Genomic DNA, 19,584 nt, shown 5'->3' with positions numbered 1-19,584 from the left:
GGTTCAATAATACAATCCCAATAATATGATCATCCCTTTCTTATTTCTCAGTTCCATCCAAATAACCGCCCTGGACATATTCCCACGAATATCCTCCGTAACTACAGCCATACTGTTATCCCTAATCAAAAACGCCACTCCCTCTTCTCTCTTGCCCCTCCTTTCTATCCTTCCTACAGTATCTATACCCTGGAACTTTAAAGCTGCCAGTCCTGTCCATCCCTGAGCCACATTTCTGTAATTGCTATGATATCCCAGTCTCATGTTCCCGACCATGCCCAGAGTTCACCTGCTTTACAGGTCATGCTTCTCGCGTTGATATAAATGCAGTTTATCAGTCCTGCCTCACCTGCTTTGTTCCTGCCTGCCCTGACTGTTTTACTCTCCCCCATCCGCTCAATTTCCTGTTAGTAAGATCAGCTCAGGCGCAAACAGTTACTACATCTCATCTTTCCATTTTTGTTCATGAATACATTCAATGAAACCTGGACATTTTCATATAACTATCTTGGTACACAATTTCACAAAACTCAAAATTTTTTGAATAGTCTCAATCTTCTTTACCTTGATCTGCACAAGAAAATCTCTCAGATGCTCTTTAAAAGCTGCAATATCCTGATTTAAACTGAAAAGCCCCGTTACAAAAAGTTTCACTTGTGCTCTGTTTAAAACAAAAGAGAAAATTCAGACGAGATCGTCAAATAATAATGGATTAAAACAAGCTATTTAAGTGAAAATCAACATACTCTTGTAGATGTGGAAAAGCAGATTTCAGTAGATTGGCCACATAATCCTGAATGAATACATGATTAGTGACAGGATTTGTCGGGTTAAGAGGCACTGATATTTTTCCTTCCTCTACCAGGTTAAACATGTATGCAAGTATTGATGCATGCATTGTCAAACCTATGAAAAAAAAGGAAATACAAAATGTTAAAACGTAACTTTCACATGAACATAGACTTTTAGATGCATTTATGCAAACATTTATCTACAATCTTGAATTTCGCAGATAGATTTGGTGAGATTAGTTTAAAAACTTTAAAATCAGTTACAAGCAATTTAAATCTAAAAATTGTAGATTGTCATACTCTCTAATGGCAGAATTAATGACTGCAGCATTCAGATTTTACTATTATATCCAGCACTAATTTCTAACCACCCATCATTATGTCCTCACTGACTCAGATTGGCTATCATCCCCCAAAGAACTAAAGTTCTAAAATTCTTCCATGGCCTTAACCCTCCTCATTTCTGTAATCTTCTCCAGCTCTAGTTTTGTTAGTATTCCTTACAGCTATAAGCTTTGCCTCTTATTAAAAGTAGCATTTTCCATTACATATACAAACCTGTATATTTATAATTTTTTGTTTATATTATAAACGTAAAAATTGGTGATTTCTTTGCAGCTACTAAGCATGTGACAACTAACCTAACTAGAAAATGGAACAATAGTTGGAACATCAAGGAGGTATTGAGGGGACCTGGTGGTGTAGTGTGGTCATCACAGAACTAGAAACTCTGCTTCTGGCTAATGCTCAAAAGAATGTAGGTTCAAATCCAACACAGGACAAATGGAATTTAAATTCAATTAATTATATCCAGTATTGAAATCCAGTCTCAGTAATAGTGACCATAAATCTAACTTTGATTGTTTAGCAAAGGACATTTGAAGCCCTTGACTGGTCTAACCTATACATAACTCAATTTTCATGCCATTTCAGGGGATAGTCACTTCTAGGACAAAGGATTGCCAGCAATACCCACATCTTGTGAAACTTTTTTTTAAAATGTCTGAAGTGTCTTGTTTTACAACATTGGAAATACTGCAAATTGCATCTTAAAAGTGACAACTTTACTGTATAGCAACTAGCAGTTTAGTTTTTACGTCCTCACTTACTTTTCATCTATAATAATGCCAGTGCACTAAACAGTCAACTTCGTAAGCAACTTGTAAAATTTGCAACTAAAATTTGACATTCCCAGTATAGCTAGTCTTTTGCAAATATTTGCTAACCTACAAGTTTATGATGTTGAATATATTTTTAATCATACATCAGAAACTGAAACACAGGAGGCCACTTCTACCTACGAGACAGGTCTGAGACATACTGATTCCAACAACCCTTTATGTTTAAAAAAAAAAATCCTTCTTGCCTCAAAGGAAGACTGGTGATTACATGACACCAAATCAATCTGTTGGATAGACCAAAGTGTTTTACACTTCAAAAAGGACATTCTCTGTTGTAATCACTATTGTAAAGTAGGAGAGTTAAGAGTCAAATTGCACAAGAGAAAATCAAACAACCTCCATGTTTCTGGTATTAACATTAATTTTAGGTCTGCTAGAGCCTTGTCATTTTATATTGTTGAGTACTTCTTTCGTATCTATCCTTAACCCTTACTGCCCCAAATTTCAAAATTACTACATCCTCGATGCTATCTTTGTGAATCTACATTTCTTTTTCATGGCCCCAGTAAGTTTGCCCAAAATGCCAGTTTTCTAGAGGTATTAATGCCATTAACAGTCTTAAACCATATTTGCTGTATAATGTTAAGTTAGAATGAACAAATGCTTTCAGAAATTTTTTGTTTATTTCACAAATTATTAATTTGCTGAAACTAAACATGAAAAAAGAAACTCGTTCATGAAAGATGAACTTAATCCAGAAGTGGTCTGTGGAGTCAAATAGCAAATTGACTACCAAATTGCTACTTGCATAATTACAATTGTAATAAGCATTTTGCAGATACTCTTATAAAGAAAGATGCTGTACTAAGCCATAAACACGAGAACTCCATGCCTTGGATTCCTGGATTATTTCAGATGGATTTTAATAGTCTTAATTATTGGGAAGCTGTAGTAAACCAAAGTAGTAATTAGGAAGGACACAAAGAATAGATTACTCAAAACAGACATTAATTACATCACCAGTCAGAAAGTTCCCCAACTCCCCACATGGATTACTTTGCAAATCAAGCTTCTATACCAACTTGTACATTCAACTTGTGACGAATATTCAGCTGATTGCAACAAAATTCTAAAACAGTGAAAAGAAAAAAATCATTGCTACTTGTGCAAAGTGCTTACCAGCAGTATGAGATGTATCTGTGACAACAGAAAATATATGCTGAAGAATATCACAAAAGTACGTCTGATAGAAACTTTGTGCAGCTGCCTCTTCTTGGGCAACATTTTGTAGCAGAGTATAAAGGATCTGCAGACCTATCATAAAAACATTTTGGTTGGAAAGAGTCAAATGGTTAGAAACAAAATTATACGTAGTAAATGTGATAAAACATAATATCAAACAAACCTGTATCAGCAACATTTCTCATGGTGTGCTTAAAAGCCCATATTATGGAATCTAAAACTAGCTTAAATTGTGCTGGAGGTATGGCTAGGAATGCTGGAAAACAATGTGAATTTACAGCTTGTAAAAGTAAGAAGAAATTTGTTCTATGTTCAGGATATTCCTCAAAGTCCTGAAATAAAAAGAAAAGAAATAATTAGACATTACTGGAATTTTACAAGCATTCAGCTGAAATTAGAACACAAACATTCTAATCTCCACAGCACCATTAGTAAAATGCCACTATACGCACGAAAATTCCAGATTACGGCTGAATTCCCTTCAATTAAAAACGTTATTATTTTTAAAGTGTTAGCCTTTGGACACAATCATATTCCAGGTCTTTCAAAGTGAAGACCTGGAAATAGGCAAAGGTTGGAAACAGGTTCTGCACAGCCAGGAACAGCAAAAAAGATATGTGAAACAGAAGAGAAGGCAGCACATAAATTTAGATATTAAACACAAAATTAAGGAAAAATATCATTTCCTGATGATGCATAACATAAAAGCTTACAAATACATTAAACTAGTTGAAAAGATTTATTCCATACCTCACCCACTTACCCCGCAACACCCTCATGTCTGCACCATCCCTGGCCTCAAACAAGTTTTTTTTGCCTTTAGGACTATGACATTGCCCAGAATGCTGAAACCAGTTGTCACATTTTATCCTATGAATCCACTCATGACAGTGGGGAAGGTCAGTGTGTGGGGAGTTATGATAATTAACCTGTTGTCCACTACTATTTAGTATAGTGTAGAAGAACTCCAATACAGTATCCTAGTATGCATTTACAAAGAACAAAGAAAATTACAGTACACGAACAGGCCCTTCGGCCCTCCAAGCCTGTGCCAATCCAGATCCTCTATCTAAACCTGTCGCCTAAACCTGTATCCCTCTGCTCCCTGCCCATTCATGTATCTGTCTAGATACATCTTAAATGACGCTATCGTGCCCGCCTCTACCGGCGTGTTCCAGACACCCACCATCCTCTGCGTAAAGAACTTTCCACGCACATCTCCCTTAAACTTTTCCCCTCTCACCTTGAAATCGTGACCCCTAGTAATTGAATCCCCCACTGAGAAAAACCTTCTAGCTATCCACCCTGTCTATACCTCTCATGATTTTGTAGACCTCAATCAGGTCCCTCCTCAACCTCCGTCTTTCTAATGGAAATAATCCTAATCTACTCAACCTCTCCTCATAGCTAGCGCCCTCCATACCAGGCAACATCCTGGTGAACCTCCTCTGCACCCTCTCCAAAGCATCCACATCCTTTTGGTAATGTGGCGACCAGAACTGTACGCAGTATTCCAAATGTGGTCGAACCAAAGTCCTATACAACTGTAACATGACCTGACAACCCTTGTACTCAATACCCCGTCTGATGAATGAAAGCATGCCATATGCCTTCTTGACCACTCTATCGACCTGCGTTGCCACCTTCAGGGTGCAATGGACCTGAACACCCAGATCTCTGTGCATCAATTTTCTCCAGGGCTTTTCCATTTACCGTATAGTTCGCTCTTGAATTGGATCTTCCAAAATACATCACCTCGCATTTGCCTGGATTGAACTCCATCTGCCATTTCTCCGCCCAACTCTCCAATCTATCTATATTCTGCTGCATTCTCCGACAGTCCCCTTCACTATCTGCTACTCCACCAATCTCAGTATCATCTGCAAACTTGCTTATCAGACCATCTATACCTTCCTCCAGATCATTTAAGTATATCACAAACAACAGTGGTCCCAACACGGATCCCTGTGGAACACCACTGGTCACAGTTCTCCATTTTGAGAAACTCCCTTCCACTACAACTGTCTCCTGTTGCCCATCCAGTTCTCTATCCATCTTCCTAGTACACCCTGGACCCCATACGACTTCACTTTCTCCATTAGCCTACCATGGGGAACCTTATCAAACGCCTTACTGAAGTCTATGTATATGACATCTACAGCCCTTCCCTCATCTATTAACTTTGTCACTTCCTCAAAGAATTCTATCAAGTTGGTAAGTCATGACCTTCCCTGCACAAAACCATGCTGCCTATCACTAATAAGCCCATTTTCTTCCACATGTAAATAGATCCTATCCCTCAGTATCTTCTCCAGCAGCTTCCCCACCACTGACATCAGGCTCACCGGTCTATAATTACCTGGATTATCCTTGCTACCCTTCTTAAACAAGGGGACAACATTAGCAATTCTCCAGTCCTCTGGGACCTCACCAGTGCTCAAGGATGCTGCAAAGATATCTGTTAAGGCCCCAGCTATTTCCTCTCTCGCTTCCCTCAGTAATCTGGGATAGATCCCATCCGGATCTGGGGACTTGTCCATCCTAATGCCTTTTAGAACACAACCCCCTCCTTACGCTGACTTGACCTACAGTAATCAAACATCTATCCCTAACCTCAACATCTTTCATGTCCCTCTCCTTGGTAAATACCGATGCAAAGTACTCTTTAAAGAATCTCACTCATTTTCTCTGACTCCTGGCATAACTTCCCTCCTGTGTCCTTGAGTGGGCCAACCCTTTCTCTAGTTACCCTCTTGCTCTTTATGTACGAATAAAAGGCTTTGGGATTTTCCTTAACCCTGTTTGTTAAAGATATTTCATGACCCCTTTTAGCCCTCTTAATGCCTCATTTCAGATTGGTCCTACTTTCCCCGATATTCTTCCAAAGCTTCATCTGTTTTCAGTCGCCTATACCTCATGTATGCTTCCTTTTTCCCCTTTGCTAGTCTCACAATTTTACCTGTCATCCATGGTTCCCTAATCTTGCCCTTCCTAGCCCTCATTTTCACAGGGACATGTCTGTCCTGCACTCTAATCAACCTCTCTTTAAAAGCCTCCCACATATCAAATGTGGATTTACCCACAAACAGCTGCTCCCAATCCACATTCCCCAGCTCCTGCCGAATTTTGCTATAGTTGGCCTTCCCCCAGTTTAGCACACTTCCTTTAGGACCATTCATTTAGAATGGAAAAAGCTCATGACATAAAATGGTTGCTCTTAATATCCCAATTGTAAATACACAAGCCTTTACATAAAGCTACGCTATAAACCGAATCAGTTTAAGTTGTCATCGCTCCTTTAAAATCAGAAGCCCTTATTGGACAGTTATTCTCATTCCTTTACTGAGGATGGAGGTCATCATGGTGGCAGCAGAGCCATGTGCTTAAAGCTTACCCACATCAGTTTAGAACATAAAGGATGGACTTTGAGGGTGGCTTTACTTCGCTAAAAATATTCATTAACTCATGATACTAGCTCAGATTTGGCAGCCAATGGCAAAATGACATTGCCCACCAAATTCTCTTTAACTTTCCTTCAAAGTGGGCAGTTAGCTGGTTCTACCATGCTGTTCTGTTTCAAATTGCTGCACAGCCATGAAACTGAAAAGGAACACTGCTTGCAAACAGCCTAATATTTCCTGTGTGGCATATTCTCTATTGCTCATATTCAATCGCACAACTTTGTGAGAAGCTTCATCTCTTCAGACACAGTGATCCGTGTGGCGTTAGTTTCCTCCTTCCCAACATTGATTGGACTTAAACTAAACTGGTATCCAGATTCTCAGCTGAAGAACAAATAGGGTAACAACCAAAGTTCTCAGATAGCAAATCAGGAATTGAAGACAATGATTATTCTTTCTTCTCATTTTACAGAGAGCAAAATAAATGATTGGCACATAGCTTAATCAAAACTTAAAGCTAAAAATGTGCAAATCATAAATGGAGAAATTATGAAATCTACACCATTTAGAAATCCAGCTACACCTCACTGAAAAATGTGCAACTTCTCAAAGAATTCATAGCAACACAAATAGCACAACATGGAAATCCACTCAATCCAGTGGTTTCTAATTGATTGCAGACTGTGGAAACTTCAAACGCATACCCTTGGGAATGGAATCACCGGTAGCAACTTATGGAATTCTGTGCTTAGCTGCACATAGAGTCATAGCAACATTGAGCTATATAGCATGGAAACAAGACCCTTCAGTCCAACTCATCCATGCCAACCACGTATCCTAAATTAGTCTAGTCCCATTTGCTAGCATTTGGCAATATCTCTCTAAACCCTTCCTATTCATATACCCATCCAGATGTCTTTTAAGTGTTGTAATTGTACCAGCCTCCTCCACTTCCTCTGGCAACTCATTTCACACATGCATCACCCTCTGTGTGAAAAAGTTATCCCTTACGTCCCTTTTAAATCTTATCTCCTCTCACCTTAAATTTATACCCTCTAGTTTTGGACTCCCCCACCCTGGGGAAAAGACCTTGGCTATTCACCCTATTCATGCACCTCATGATTTTATAAACCTATGTAAGGTCACCCCTCTGTCTCCGACACTCCAGGGAAAATAGCCCTAGCCTATTCAACCTCTCCCTACAGCTCAAACACTCCAACCCTGGCAATATTCTTGTGAATCTTTTCTGAACTCTTTCAAGTTTCACAACATCCTTCCTATAGCTGGGAGACCAGAATTGTACGCAGCATTCCAATAGCGGCCTACCCAATGTCCGGTACAGCCACAACATGACCTTCCAACTCCTTTACTTGATGCACTGACTAATAAAGGCAAGCATTCCAAATACCTTCTCCACTATCCTGTTTACCTGGAACTCCACTTTCAAGCAACTATGAACTTGTACTCCAAGATCTCTTTCTTCATCACTGCCCAGGACCTTACCATTAACTGTATAATTTCTGCTCTGATTTACCTTTCCAAAATGCAGCACCTCACATTTATCTATAATAAACTCCATCTGCCACTCCATTGGCTCATCTGATCAAGGTCCCGTTGTATTCTGAGGTAACCTTCTTGGTTATCCACTACACCTCCAATTTTGGTGTCATCTGCAAACTTATTAACCATACCTCCTAAATCCACATCCAAATTATTTATATACATGACAAAAAGCAGTGGACCCAGCACCAGTCTTTTACCTTCAACCCAGTTCTGTATCCAAATGGCGAGTTCTCGTTGTATTCCATGTGATTTAAACTTTGCTAACCAGTCTACCTTGAGAAGCCATGTCAAACATTTTACTGAAGACTATATAGATCACATCCACTGCTCTGCCTTTATCAATCCTCTTCATTACTTCTTCAACAAGAAACTCAAGTTAGCGAGACACAATTTCCAACGTCCAAAGCCACGTTGACGATCCCTAAATCAGTCTTTGCTTTTCCGAATACATGTAAATCCTGTCCCTCAGGATTCCCTCCAACAACTTGTCCACCACTGATGTCAGGCTAACCGGTCTACAGTTCCCTGGCTGTTCCTTACTACCTTTCTTAAATAGTGGCACCACATTAGCCAATCTCCAGTATTCCAGCACCTCACCTGTGGCTATCGGTGATACAAATATCTCAGCAAGGGGCCCAGCAATCACTTCCCTAGCTTCCCACAGAGTTCTAGGGCACACTTAAGCTGGGGATTTATCGACCTTTATGCATTTTAAGACACCCAGCACCACCTCCTCTGTATTATGGACATCTTTCGAGATGTCGCTATTTATTTCCTCATGTTCTGTAGCTTCCATATCCGTCTCCACAGTAAACACTGATGCAAAATACTTGATTAGTATCTCCCCCATTTCCTGCGGTTCCACACATTGGCGGCCTTGCTGACCTTTAGGGAGTATTATTCTCTCCCTAGTTACTCTTTTGTCCTCAATGTATTTGTAGAATCCGTTTGGATTCTCCTGAACCTTATTTGCCAAAGCTGTCTCATATCCCTTTTTGTCCGGATTTCCCTCTTAAGTATACTCTTACTGCCTTTACACTCTTCCAGGGATTCACTCAATCCCTGCTGTCTATACGTGATATATGCTTCTGTTTTTTTTCTTGACCAAAACCTCAACTTCTCTAGTCATCCAGCATTCCCTACATCTACCAGTCTTGCCCTTCATCCTAACAGGTACATACTGTCTCTGGATTCTCATTATCTCATTTTTGAAGGATTCCCGCATTCCAGCCGTCCCTTTACCTGCAAACATCCACCCCCGATCAAATTTTGAAAGTTCTTGCCTAATACCATCAAAATTGGCCTTCCTCCAGTTTAGAACTTTAACTTTTAGATCCAGTCTATGTTTTTTCATAACTATTTTAAAATTAATAGAATTATGGTCACTGGCCCCAGAGTGCTTCCCACTGACACCCAAGTCACCTGCCCTGCCTTATTTCTCAACAGCATGTCAAGTTTGCACCTTCTCTAGTAGGTTCATCCACACACTGAATCAGAAAATTTTCTTGTAAACACTTAAATTCTTCTCCGTCCCTTAACATTATGACAGCCCCAGTGTGTGCTTGGAAAGTTAAAACTCCCCCACCATTCCCACATTACAGATAACCGAGATCTCCTTACAAATTTGTTGTTCGATTTTCTGCTGACTATTGAGAGGGTCTATAGTACGATCACAATAAGGTGATCATCCCTTTCTTAGTTCTCAGTTTCACCCAAATAACTTCCCTGGACGTATTCCCAGGAATATACAGCCGTAATGTTATTCCCAATCAAAAGCCATTCCACCTCCTCTCTTGCCCCCTTTCTATCCTTCCTATAGCATCTATACGCTGAAACATTAAGCTGCCAGTCCTTCCACCCCTGAGCCATGTCTGTGTAATTGCTGCAATATCCCAGTCCATTGTTCCCAACCATGCCGAGTTCATCTGCCTTACCTGTTAGGCCTCTTGCTGTTTGACTCGTTCCACTTCCTGCAAACTGGTCTCTTTTTTCATTGTCTCCCTGGGTCTCCACTCCCCCCCCTTAGTTTAAATCCTCCCAAGAAGTTCTGTCAAATCTCCCCGTCAGTATATTAGTCTGCTTCCAATTCAGGTACAATCTGTCCTTCTTATATAGGTCACTTCTACCCCAGAAGAAATTCCAATGATCCAAAAATGTGAACCATTCTCCCCTGCACCAGCTCCTCAGCCACACATTCATCTGCTCTATCCTCCTATTCTGACCCTCACTAGCTCGTGGCACTGGGTGTAATCCAGATATTACTATCCATGAGGACCTACTTTTTAAATTCCTGCCTAACTTCCTATATTCTCTCCTCAGAATCTCATCCTTTTCTCTTCCTATGTCGTTAGTTCCAATGCATACTGCTGGTCCCTCTCCCCTTTGAGAATATTCTGCATCCAGAGATATCCTTGATCCTGGTACCAGGGAGGCGACATACCATTCTGATGTCTTGTTGTCAGCTGCAGAAACATCTGTCTGTGCCTCTGGCTCAAGAGTCCCCTATCACAATCAAGTGCTTGGAACCTGATGTACCCCTAGTTACATAGAGATAGTCCTAGTACCAGAAACTTGCCTACGAGTGCCACTTTCCCCTGACAATCCCTCACCCCCTAAATTTTCCAAAACAGATTACTTGTTTGAGATGGGATAACCATAGCAGATTCCTGCACTACCTCTCCTACCTTGCACATGTGCAGGTTTCATGCATTGCTACTTGTTTCAAAGAGCAACAATGGTGAAAGCCAATAGTTTCAAGTTCTTACTATAATAGAGTTTGGGCCACTGGTCCATGAATATTTTTTAAATGAATCAGTTTACCATAGGCCACGAAGTACAAGATGACCTTTTTTTAAGCACAACAATATTTCTGAATATACTCAGCATAAGTCAAGCGTTTTTCAGCCATGATATGTTGCACTCATTAGTAGTCAGCCTCAAATGCTTTAAAACAAATAGCTGCTTTACTTCCCAGCACCTCAGACAGCATGGGATCAAGCAAGCCATGCTGCAATGATATTCCAGTTTTTTTTTTAAAGAAAAGGCATATCCTCTCATGGTGAATAACAAAGATGGAGATCATCCCACAGCAGGCATTCACTTTTCGACATCAGATTTGAGAGAACTTGTAAGGGATTCTGCAATTTCAAATCGTTGATTAATAGGAGAACATCTAAGGTACAATATTCACCTATGTTCTTCATTATTTTCCTCTGCTGAACCTATGTTACTTGACAACTGCATCTTTAACTCATGAAGAAATTGTTCTCAGTGATTCCTAATGATCAGAATCATTTTTATTGGACTCTGTACCTTCCTATGATTAGATGGCTGGATGAAATTTTAGAATCTGGCCAAACACCTTATACAGAAATACATCTCAGCATAGTTTGTTGCTTTTTTGTTTTAAAAACTGCAGCCCATCACCAATAATTATTCACAGCACCCTCCACCTCCCTGAAGCTCCTGTCAATTACCATGCACTCCAGTCTCCATTTGCTTCCTTCTTTCATCTTAACCATATATTTTAATTCCTCTTGGCCGAATGTACCAGTTACTCACCAATACTTAAATTATCTGGTTGCATTGCTTTGAGCATCGAGAATCAACAAATGTTGCTTTCAATACAACACTCAAGGTAAAAGCAATAGTAACAATATAATCACAGAATTGTTACAGCACAAAAGGAATCCATTCATTCCATCAATGCATCAGCTCCCCAAATGAGCTATTCACTTAGTGTCATTTCCCTGCTTTATCTCCGTAACTCTGCATGTTGTTCCTTTTCAGATAACAATCCAGTTCCCTTATGAATGCCTCTATCATGCTCAGTCAACACATTCCAGCTCTCAACTACCTACTGCATGAAAAAGTTTCTCATGCCTCAATTAATCACCTTAGATCTGTGCCCTGGCTTTTGATCTTTTTATCAATTAGTAGATTAATACATTACTCTAACCTCGGGACCTATGCTTCAAATACAGTCAGAAAACAGATTATCTCCATCTAGACTGACTGCATAGGTCTTACCGGGGGGGGGGCGGTCGTGGTGGTGAAGAGAACAAGTCAGAGTAGTCTCAAATAAATTTTTACAGTCTGCGTACTCCGAGATAATCTACAGGTCAATTTTGGAAAGAGAAATCTGTTAAATGAGACAATTGAAACGATCACTTCTAAAAAAAAGTTTGTGCAAGCTCTAGTAAACGTTAAATCCCCATTTCATCCCAATGGGATGTGTCTGGAACATTTAGGATAAATTGTAAAAAAACTGTCCTTTCATTTGCATTTTTAAATGACTATCAAAATAGAAGCCTGAAATATCTTCAAGTGCCTTCAGCAAAAATAGTCAAACGGAGAATATAACTGCTTTCTCCTGAAGTCTGCACTACATATCCAGCCAACCAACAAGCAGTTGCGTTCACCAAATAAAACGAAGGTCCAAACCTACGAATTGTCCTGATTATTTTAATTAACTCCACACTAAAACTAATGAACCCAAAGGCGAGTGTTTTCGGTGCAACTATGACATTGGTTTAATCCTGCTCCTACTTATGATTTGCACTATTGAGTAGATGCCAAACTGTCCATCAAATCTATTCCACCATCTAATTAGATCATAGCTATTCACACTACAACCTTAATGCCATGTTCTTGTGCACTGCACCCTCCTGCCTAAAAGTCCTCTATTCCCTTATCAAGCAAAAACAAACAGTCCAACTCAGCCTTAAATATATTTAAACGACCTGGACTCCATTGCTCTCTGTAGAGGAGAATTTCAAGAATGACTCTTTCATCTTGGTCATAAATGGAAGACTCTTACTTTTAGACCATGCTCCCTACATTTAGACTCACTCACAAATAAGAAACATGTTCTCTGCATGTCAATCTTCCTCAGGATTGAACATTTCCTCATGAGATAAACACCTTCATCCCAGATTATAAGCCTACAGAACCTTCTCTGAACAGCTTTCAAAAAGCAAGCATATCCTTTCCTCAAGTAAAACAATCAAAAGTGGACATAGTACTCTAGATGTAGTCTCACCAATGCTGTACAGTTTTAGCAAGAGCTCCTTACGTTTATACTCCATCTTTGCACATTCAAGGTCAACATTTTGTTATGCCTCACTGGGGTAACACGCTGGAAATTCAACCTTGCTATTCCAGAAGTCATTACAAAAGTGAAGTGATTTTATATAACATGCAAAATTCCTTATTTTACCAGTCTTTTAGACTCAGGTTGACAGAAAGCAGGGACGAGGTTACCACACACAAAAACTATTACAAATAAACAAGTTCTTACTACAGATAAATAATTATGAAGCATCCTCATAACCGTAACCCACTTAGAAACCTCAACACACACACACACACAAAGAATGGGTGTTATGGATAGAAGCAAAAACTGGGAAGGCAGTTCAGCAGATCCTGTCTAGATTTTCACGAAGATAATCCTTTTGCCCATCAAAATGCTGCTTCGTGGTCTTCCTTTGCCAGATACTTTTACTTGCTTACATGAATTTCATGGTAAAAGCCAAGGATGGCAGAGGATGGCTGTTTGTATGAGTGGAGGCTGCTGTCTATGGTGCATAGATGATAAGAACAGGGAGATATGTTGAACAAAACCTTGGTTAGGCCATAGGTGAAGTTGTGCACGCAGTTCTGGTCACCACACTATAGAATGGATGCGATTACACTGGAGGATATACAGAAGACATTCACCAGGGTTTGTCTGGGATGTAAAACTTTAGCCACGAACACAGGGTGGGTATGCTCGGGTTGTTTTCTTTAAAGCAGAGAAGGCTGACAGGGAATCTGATAGAGGTATTTAAGATTACAAGGGGCACGGACAGGGTGACTAGGAATCAGCTGTTTCCTTTAGGTGAAAGGCCAATAACAAAGGGCATACTTTTAAGGTGAACAGCAGGAGATTTAGGAGGAGTTTTGAGGAAAACCATTTCATCCAGATGATGTAAGGAATCTGGAATGCACTGCTTGGAGGGTAGTACAGGCAAGAAACCTCAACTTTTAAAGGCTGTGTGCCAAGTGCTGGAAAGTGAGATTAGTGTAATTGGCCCATCAAGTCTGCACTGACTTAAAGGGCTTCTTCTGTCTTGTATGAGGCACAGGTTCACTTTTTATAAAGCTCTTAACTTGTTAAATAAATGTGACTGACAAGATCAACAGATGATGGGAAATAAACTGGCTTTCAGGCCTGAAATGCTTTGAACCAGAGCAAAGTGAGCTCCTTCTCTTCCAAGATACGGCTTCTGCCCTGAATATTCGCATCCCAAGCTGTTCAGCTATCCGAGAGCTATTCACGTAGTTGCTGGCAGGTCATTATAACTGGTCACCATTTCACCAACCAATCAGCTACTTGTTGCTAGCCAACTATCTCTGGACCACATCTGCAACCAATTTCCCCCCCCCCACACCACTGCTTGCACAAAACAGCCATGTAAACATCACTTATGAGTGTCAGGCAACTTGCTTTTATAAAATGCAGCAATCCTTCAAAAATCCTTGGCCTTTAAAATCAGTAATTTTCGATTTCAGTCTGTAATCAAAAATATAGTAAAAGGTACCGTCTTTATAATTTTATTTGCCTTCTTAATTACTTGTGGAAAATTACCCTATCCATACTTCGCACACAAATCTAAACTGCCAATCACTGTTTTATCCACCTCTCAGTAAATTAAGACAATTGTGGAATTTATCAATTTTGTCATTAAATCACACCTCAGTAATAACCTTCTCACCCACGCTCAGTTTAAGTATCAGGTTAACATTGCTTTACACTTTATTACAGCCTGGAACTGTACAGAAGAGCTGAGAGGTGAGATAAAGTAGGTAGCCTCAATGCAAAGGTAGTACTCGACTGACTATGATAAAGAACCTTACAAAAATTGAAGTCAATTGAAATAAAGAGGGAATTCCTTAAACTGTTGGACAGATGTGTGGCAAAGGCAACAAGTGGTGAGAAATCAATCACAGCCCATTGTAAGAATTCTTAGCCCAATCTTTGAACTGTTCACTAAGCAGCTGGCAGAGTAGCTTATTCTTCGAATTTCAGTATGAACTCACTTTCAACAGGCAAGACATAGATGGTTTCATCTTCAGAACATTTAAAGCCTCATTTATATGGCTCAAAGATGACGAAATACTCATCCACATTCAAGAAACTCAACATCATGAGGAAGAAGTTTACCTAACTGACATTCTTGCCAGTGGAGTAAAATATCAAACCCCTTCAGCACTTGACCATTCCAACAACATTGTTGTTGCAAGACATACAATAACAATTCACCAAATTTGCTTTGTCAGCACCAAACCCCAGAACATCAATAATCAAGAAGCACAGAGGCAATATCATCTAGAAGTTCTTTGATCATAGGTACAAAATCTAAAAGCACCTAGAGGGCATCATCACAAATATCAGAAAGACGTTTGCGATTACTTTGAGAGCAACAATGGACGAACAATAAAAGTGACACACAGTCAAAACCTCAACAATACCGAATTTTAATTTAAAAACTTTTTATTTCAAACTTCATATCCTTTGCATGACCTTTATAATTCTCAACAACTCAATGCATGTCTGGGTATATTATTTTCTACCCTTTTTTCAGATCTGTAAATAAAAGATCCTTGTATCCAACGATCCTTTTATCTTACCTTGTTAATCATATTTAAAGTGCATTCGAAGACAGCATCAAATATCTGAGGAATTTCAGAAGTGATATGTCCACCCAGTTTATTCACAATGGTTGCCATTGTGCTAAGTACTTCTGGTTCTCTAGCAGCTGGCACATTCCTCTGGTAATCAATAAGCACTGCATCCAGCAATGGAGGAACAAAATTTTCACCAACCTACAATAATTAACATTATAAAATTAACTTTTTCACAACAATAGGATAGTTTAAACAGTAATAATACTTGAAAAGAAAGAATCAGCTGTCAAGTCTTATCTCCACCCTAGTTTGTCAAATGTACAATTTTTTTTGTTAGTGTTTTTCTCTCAAGTAACCACAATTGCACAAAAAAATTAAACTCAGTATGCATTGTGTCATTGAAAACTTCTACGTCAACTTCCTCCAATGGAAGATTCCGATGTTTAAGTGTCCACATTTAACCACTACACCAGTAGTTTTCATTGTGATGACTTCTAATGTTAAATGTACTGCAGCTTGCTTGTTCCAAAACACCTTGGATGTTGATATCAGTCTGTTACATTAGGCTTGCTGTGAAGTCTGGGCAAACTAAGTGTGCATACAATTATAGACTTTAGCTACCAAGTGCTGCTGTAGAGATGTTCTGACACTGTGGGCCATGCAAGCCTGTCAGCCACTCTTTTTTTTTTTAATAAATGGAGTGATTAGTATGAATATTAAGATAGCCAGCTACACATGAATGGAGATACCAGTCACTGGCGATAGATGTCCCCGAGCCAAAATGAATCTGCACACATGTGGCTGACGTCATTACATTCTGTAATAACCTCACTTTAGGCCCATTTGTACATATGTAGCCAATGAGGTTCAAATGCTGAGTGCACCGACTGTTTAGCTGGGCAGCTCCACTATGGCTGGGGACAGACAGTACAGGCTCAATCTGGACTGGGGAAGTGGGGAGGGGAAAGGAGTGCTGACAGCACTGAAGACTTTCCACCTACTGGCATTCAGCAATCACTATTTCACTGAATGCCAGAAGGCTGGTCGCATAGTCTATCCTTCTCTTGGATTGCATAGCACTGGTAATTATATAGCATTGCCAGGTAGAATTTGTCTGCCTGTTCCTTTCGCCACCTAGAGGCTGGGTTCTTTTGGCAGCAATTTATAACTCTCACTTCAGCTATCCTGGCTGACGGAACTCCCCTCCTGGCTGTTTCTTTGACATTTGTACAGTTCCTCATTGCAGGCAATCTTCAATTAAAACTTGGCTAATTGTAATAACGTTACTGAGAACATAATAGAAACAACTTTCATAACCATTCTTCTGCTGTATGTCAAAAGTGGCCAGCTTTCCTTTGTAGCTGAATTGTATGTTAATGTTAATAATTGATCATGAGCAAATTAAAAATGAGCAGAAGGCATGATTTAAAAAGGAAAAATTACAAATAAAATTTCAGGATTGAGATAATCAGATTTTAAATTATTGTCCCAAAGAAATGAGGAGAGATTTGTTGCTGACATGAAACTAACTGCAGTTGAACAAGGTAAAGGTAGTGTAATAATAGCCAAGTCATGCATATAAAATGCAAAAGTCATCAAGTTCACCAACGTGAGACACACGAACAGGAACCAAATCAAAGGGTTCATTCAAGATCAAGATCTTTATGGCAAAAATCAAAAAAATAGAATTAAGGAGAATAGAATAACACCAGGCTGACCAATAATCCTATAAGCTCCATGCCCAGTCACTCCCACCAACCTGACCAAGTGAAATTTGCAGCCTGAAATTTCATCCCCGTACCAAACAACTGATTGAAGCTCAAGCCCAGCATTCCTCACCGCTCTCAACAAACTGATACACAAACTGAGGTAGCGGCCCAAATAATTCTTGCCTCAAATTGGCTGAACCTTGGGCCCAGTCCAATAGACACTTTCCTCACACAAGTGAGCAAAGTAATAGCTTCTCAGAACCTGCTTCAACGTCGTCAAAGTCTCCTTCATGCCGAGGGACTGGCCAAAATAACTCCTCAAATACAGGTTTCCTCTGCCCCATGCTTGCATCTCCAATCATTGATTTTGTCTCAAAGATAGTAAGAACTGCTGATGCTGGAGTCTGAGATAACAGTGTGGAGCTGGAGGAACACAACAGGCCAGGCAGCATCAGAGGAGCAGGAAAGATGATATTTCGGGTCGGGACCCTTCTTCAGAAATGGGGGGAGGGGAGAGGAAGGGGGCTTCAAAATCTTCCCATCCCCAACCTCATCCCAAGACCAGCACGCTCCATCCCCGCCTCATTGACCTGTCCATCTTCCCTCCCACCTATCCACTCCTCCCACCTCACTAACCAATCCCCACCACTACCTACCTACATTCACCTTTACTAGCTTCATCCCCACCTCCTTGACCTGTCCGTCTTCTCTCCCACCCTATCTGCTCCATTATCTACCTGCTATCACTGCCCCCCTATCAGAGCCCCTTCCCCTCCCCCATTTCTGAAGAAGAGTCCCGACCCGAAATGTCAGCTTTCCTGGTCCTCTGATGCTGCCTGGCCTGCTGTGTTCCTCCAGCTACACACTCCTATTGATTTTGTCTCAATGGGTGGCAAAATTGGGAGAAGGCAACTGTGAATGGGGAACAGCTTCTTTCAGATTCTGCTCATGTGCAGGGACCTATTGGTCATCCTCATGATTCATATTCTCCCCTCCTGCCCCATCCCAGGGTTTTCAGGAAAAGAATTTACCTGTCATCCCAATGTATTTACATTCACTCCCTCTAACCCAATTTTAGTCCACTTGCCCCCAAGACTAAGACTGCTACAGTCAAAATGCTTTCATGACAAAAATTGTGAATGTGATTAACTGATTGTGTTTACAGACCTTTTCAGAAATTTACTGACAACAGCTGAGAAATAGATGGCAGATGAAATTGAATATGAAAGAATGAAGTGTGACAGCTGTACAGCCAGTGGAGTTCTACATACTTTAAAATTCAAATTCTATAATGTGATATTAAAATAGATTTTAATCTGTGGGTATAAAAAGGGAATGAAGGAAAGGTTTTTGGGGGGTGGGGGGGGAAAAGAGTGTAAGAAAGAGGAAAAGTGGGTAGATGGTGGAGGGAGGCAAGAAAGAGAGGGGGAGGGGCAAGAAGAGAATTTATTTGCAATGCAGAGGTTTCTATGAGCTGATAGAATAAACATTGGACATGATTATCTTGCTTTCAGTTAGAACAATCAGGGATTTTTTTTTGCTGAAGGGAAAAAAACCCATAGCTTGGGAAATAATTTCAGTTTGGAAAATACTGGTTGACATCAGATGCAAGAAACAGTTTTTCCAAGAGGAGTTAATTCACAGAAGTTAAGAAATGGGTTATCCCAGTGAAAGGGTGTGAATTTGTTAAGTTCCAGATCAGAAGAAATGTTTGGTTAGAAGAGTTATTAGAAGCTGAAAAAAAACCTCAGCTTAGTTGTGCGAAACTCAAGATAGAGACTTTCAATCTTTCAAGACTGAGAATTTAGAGCAGTTAAATCAAAACTACAGATATGATAGGGATATTTTTCTCATGTTTTTAAAACTGTAGAGGGATGTTGTTGGGCTAAATGGAAATTGTATTTATAATTCGGTTTTGAAATCTTTCAAACTGTGTTGTATGTAAACGGCTAGATTTATTAACTTGTTTTCTTATTAAATTATAGAACAAAATATGATCCAGCAGGCAAGATTTGTCTGGGATGAGAACTGTCCGATCATAAAAGAGGCGGGATCATAAGAGGCGGGATCATAAGAGGCGGGATCATAA

The 19,584-nt window shown here is 39.9% G+C and overlaps 1 protein-coding gene across 1 annotated transcript in view; it reads right to left on the bottom strand.

Moving 5' to 3' along the window:
- Positions 1-495: 495 nt before the first annotated feature.
- Positions 496-19,584, bottom strand: part of LOC109919395 (exportin-1-like) — a 53,922-nt gene continuing 34,833 nt past the window's right edge. Inside the window, exons 4-8 of the mRNA XM_048600980.1 lie at positions 15,790-15,984; positions 3,318-3,486; positions 3,092-3,226; positions 747-906; positions 496-661 (exon numbers count right to left, since the gene is read on the bottom strand). Of these exons, the coding sequence (XP_048456937.1) occupies positions 496-661; positions 747-906; positions 3,092-3,226; positions 3,318-3,486; positions 15,790-15,984 (825 nt within the window). The remainder of the gene's footprint in view (positions 662-746; positions 907-3,091; positions 3,227-3,317; positions 3,487-15,789; positions 15,985-19,584) is intronic.

This window comes from Rhincodon typus, chromosome 9 (genome assembly GCF_021869965.1).
Source record: "Rhincodon typus isolate 14 chromosome 9, sRhiTyp1.1, whole genome shotgun sequence".
Lineage (NCBI taxonomy): Eukaryota > Metazoa > Chordata > Chondrichthyes > Orectolobiformes > Rhincodontidae > Rhincodon > Rhincodon typus.
The sequence above is the reverse complement of the archived record's forward strand: the minus strand, read 5'-3'. Positions and strand labels throughout refer to the sequence as shown.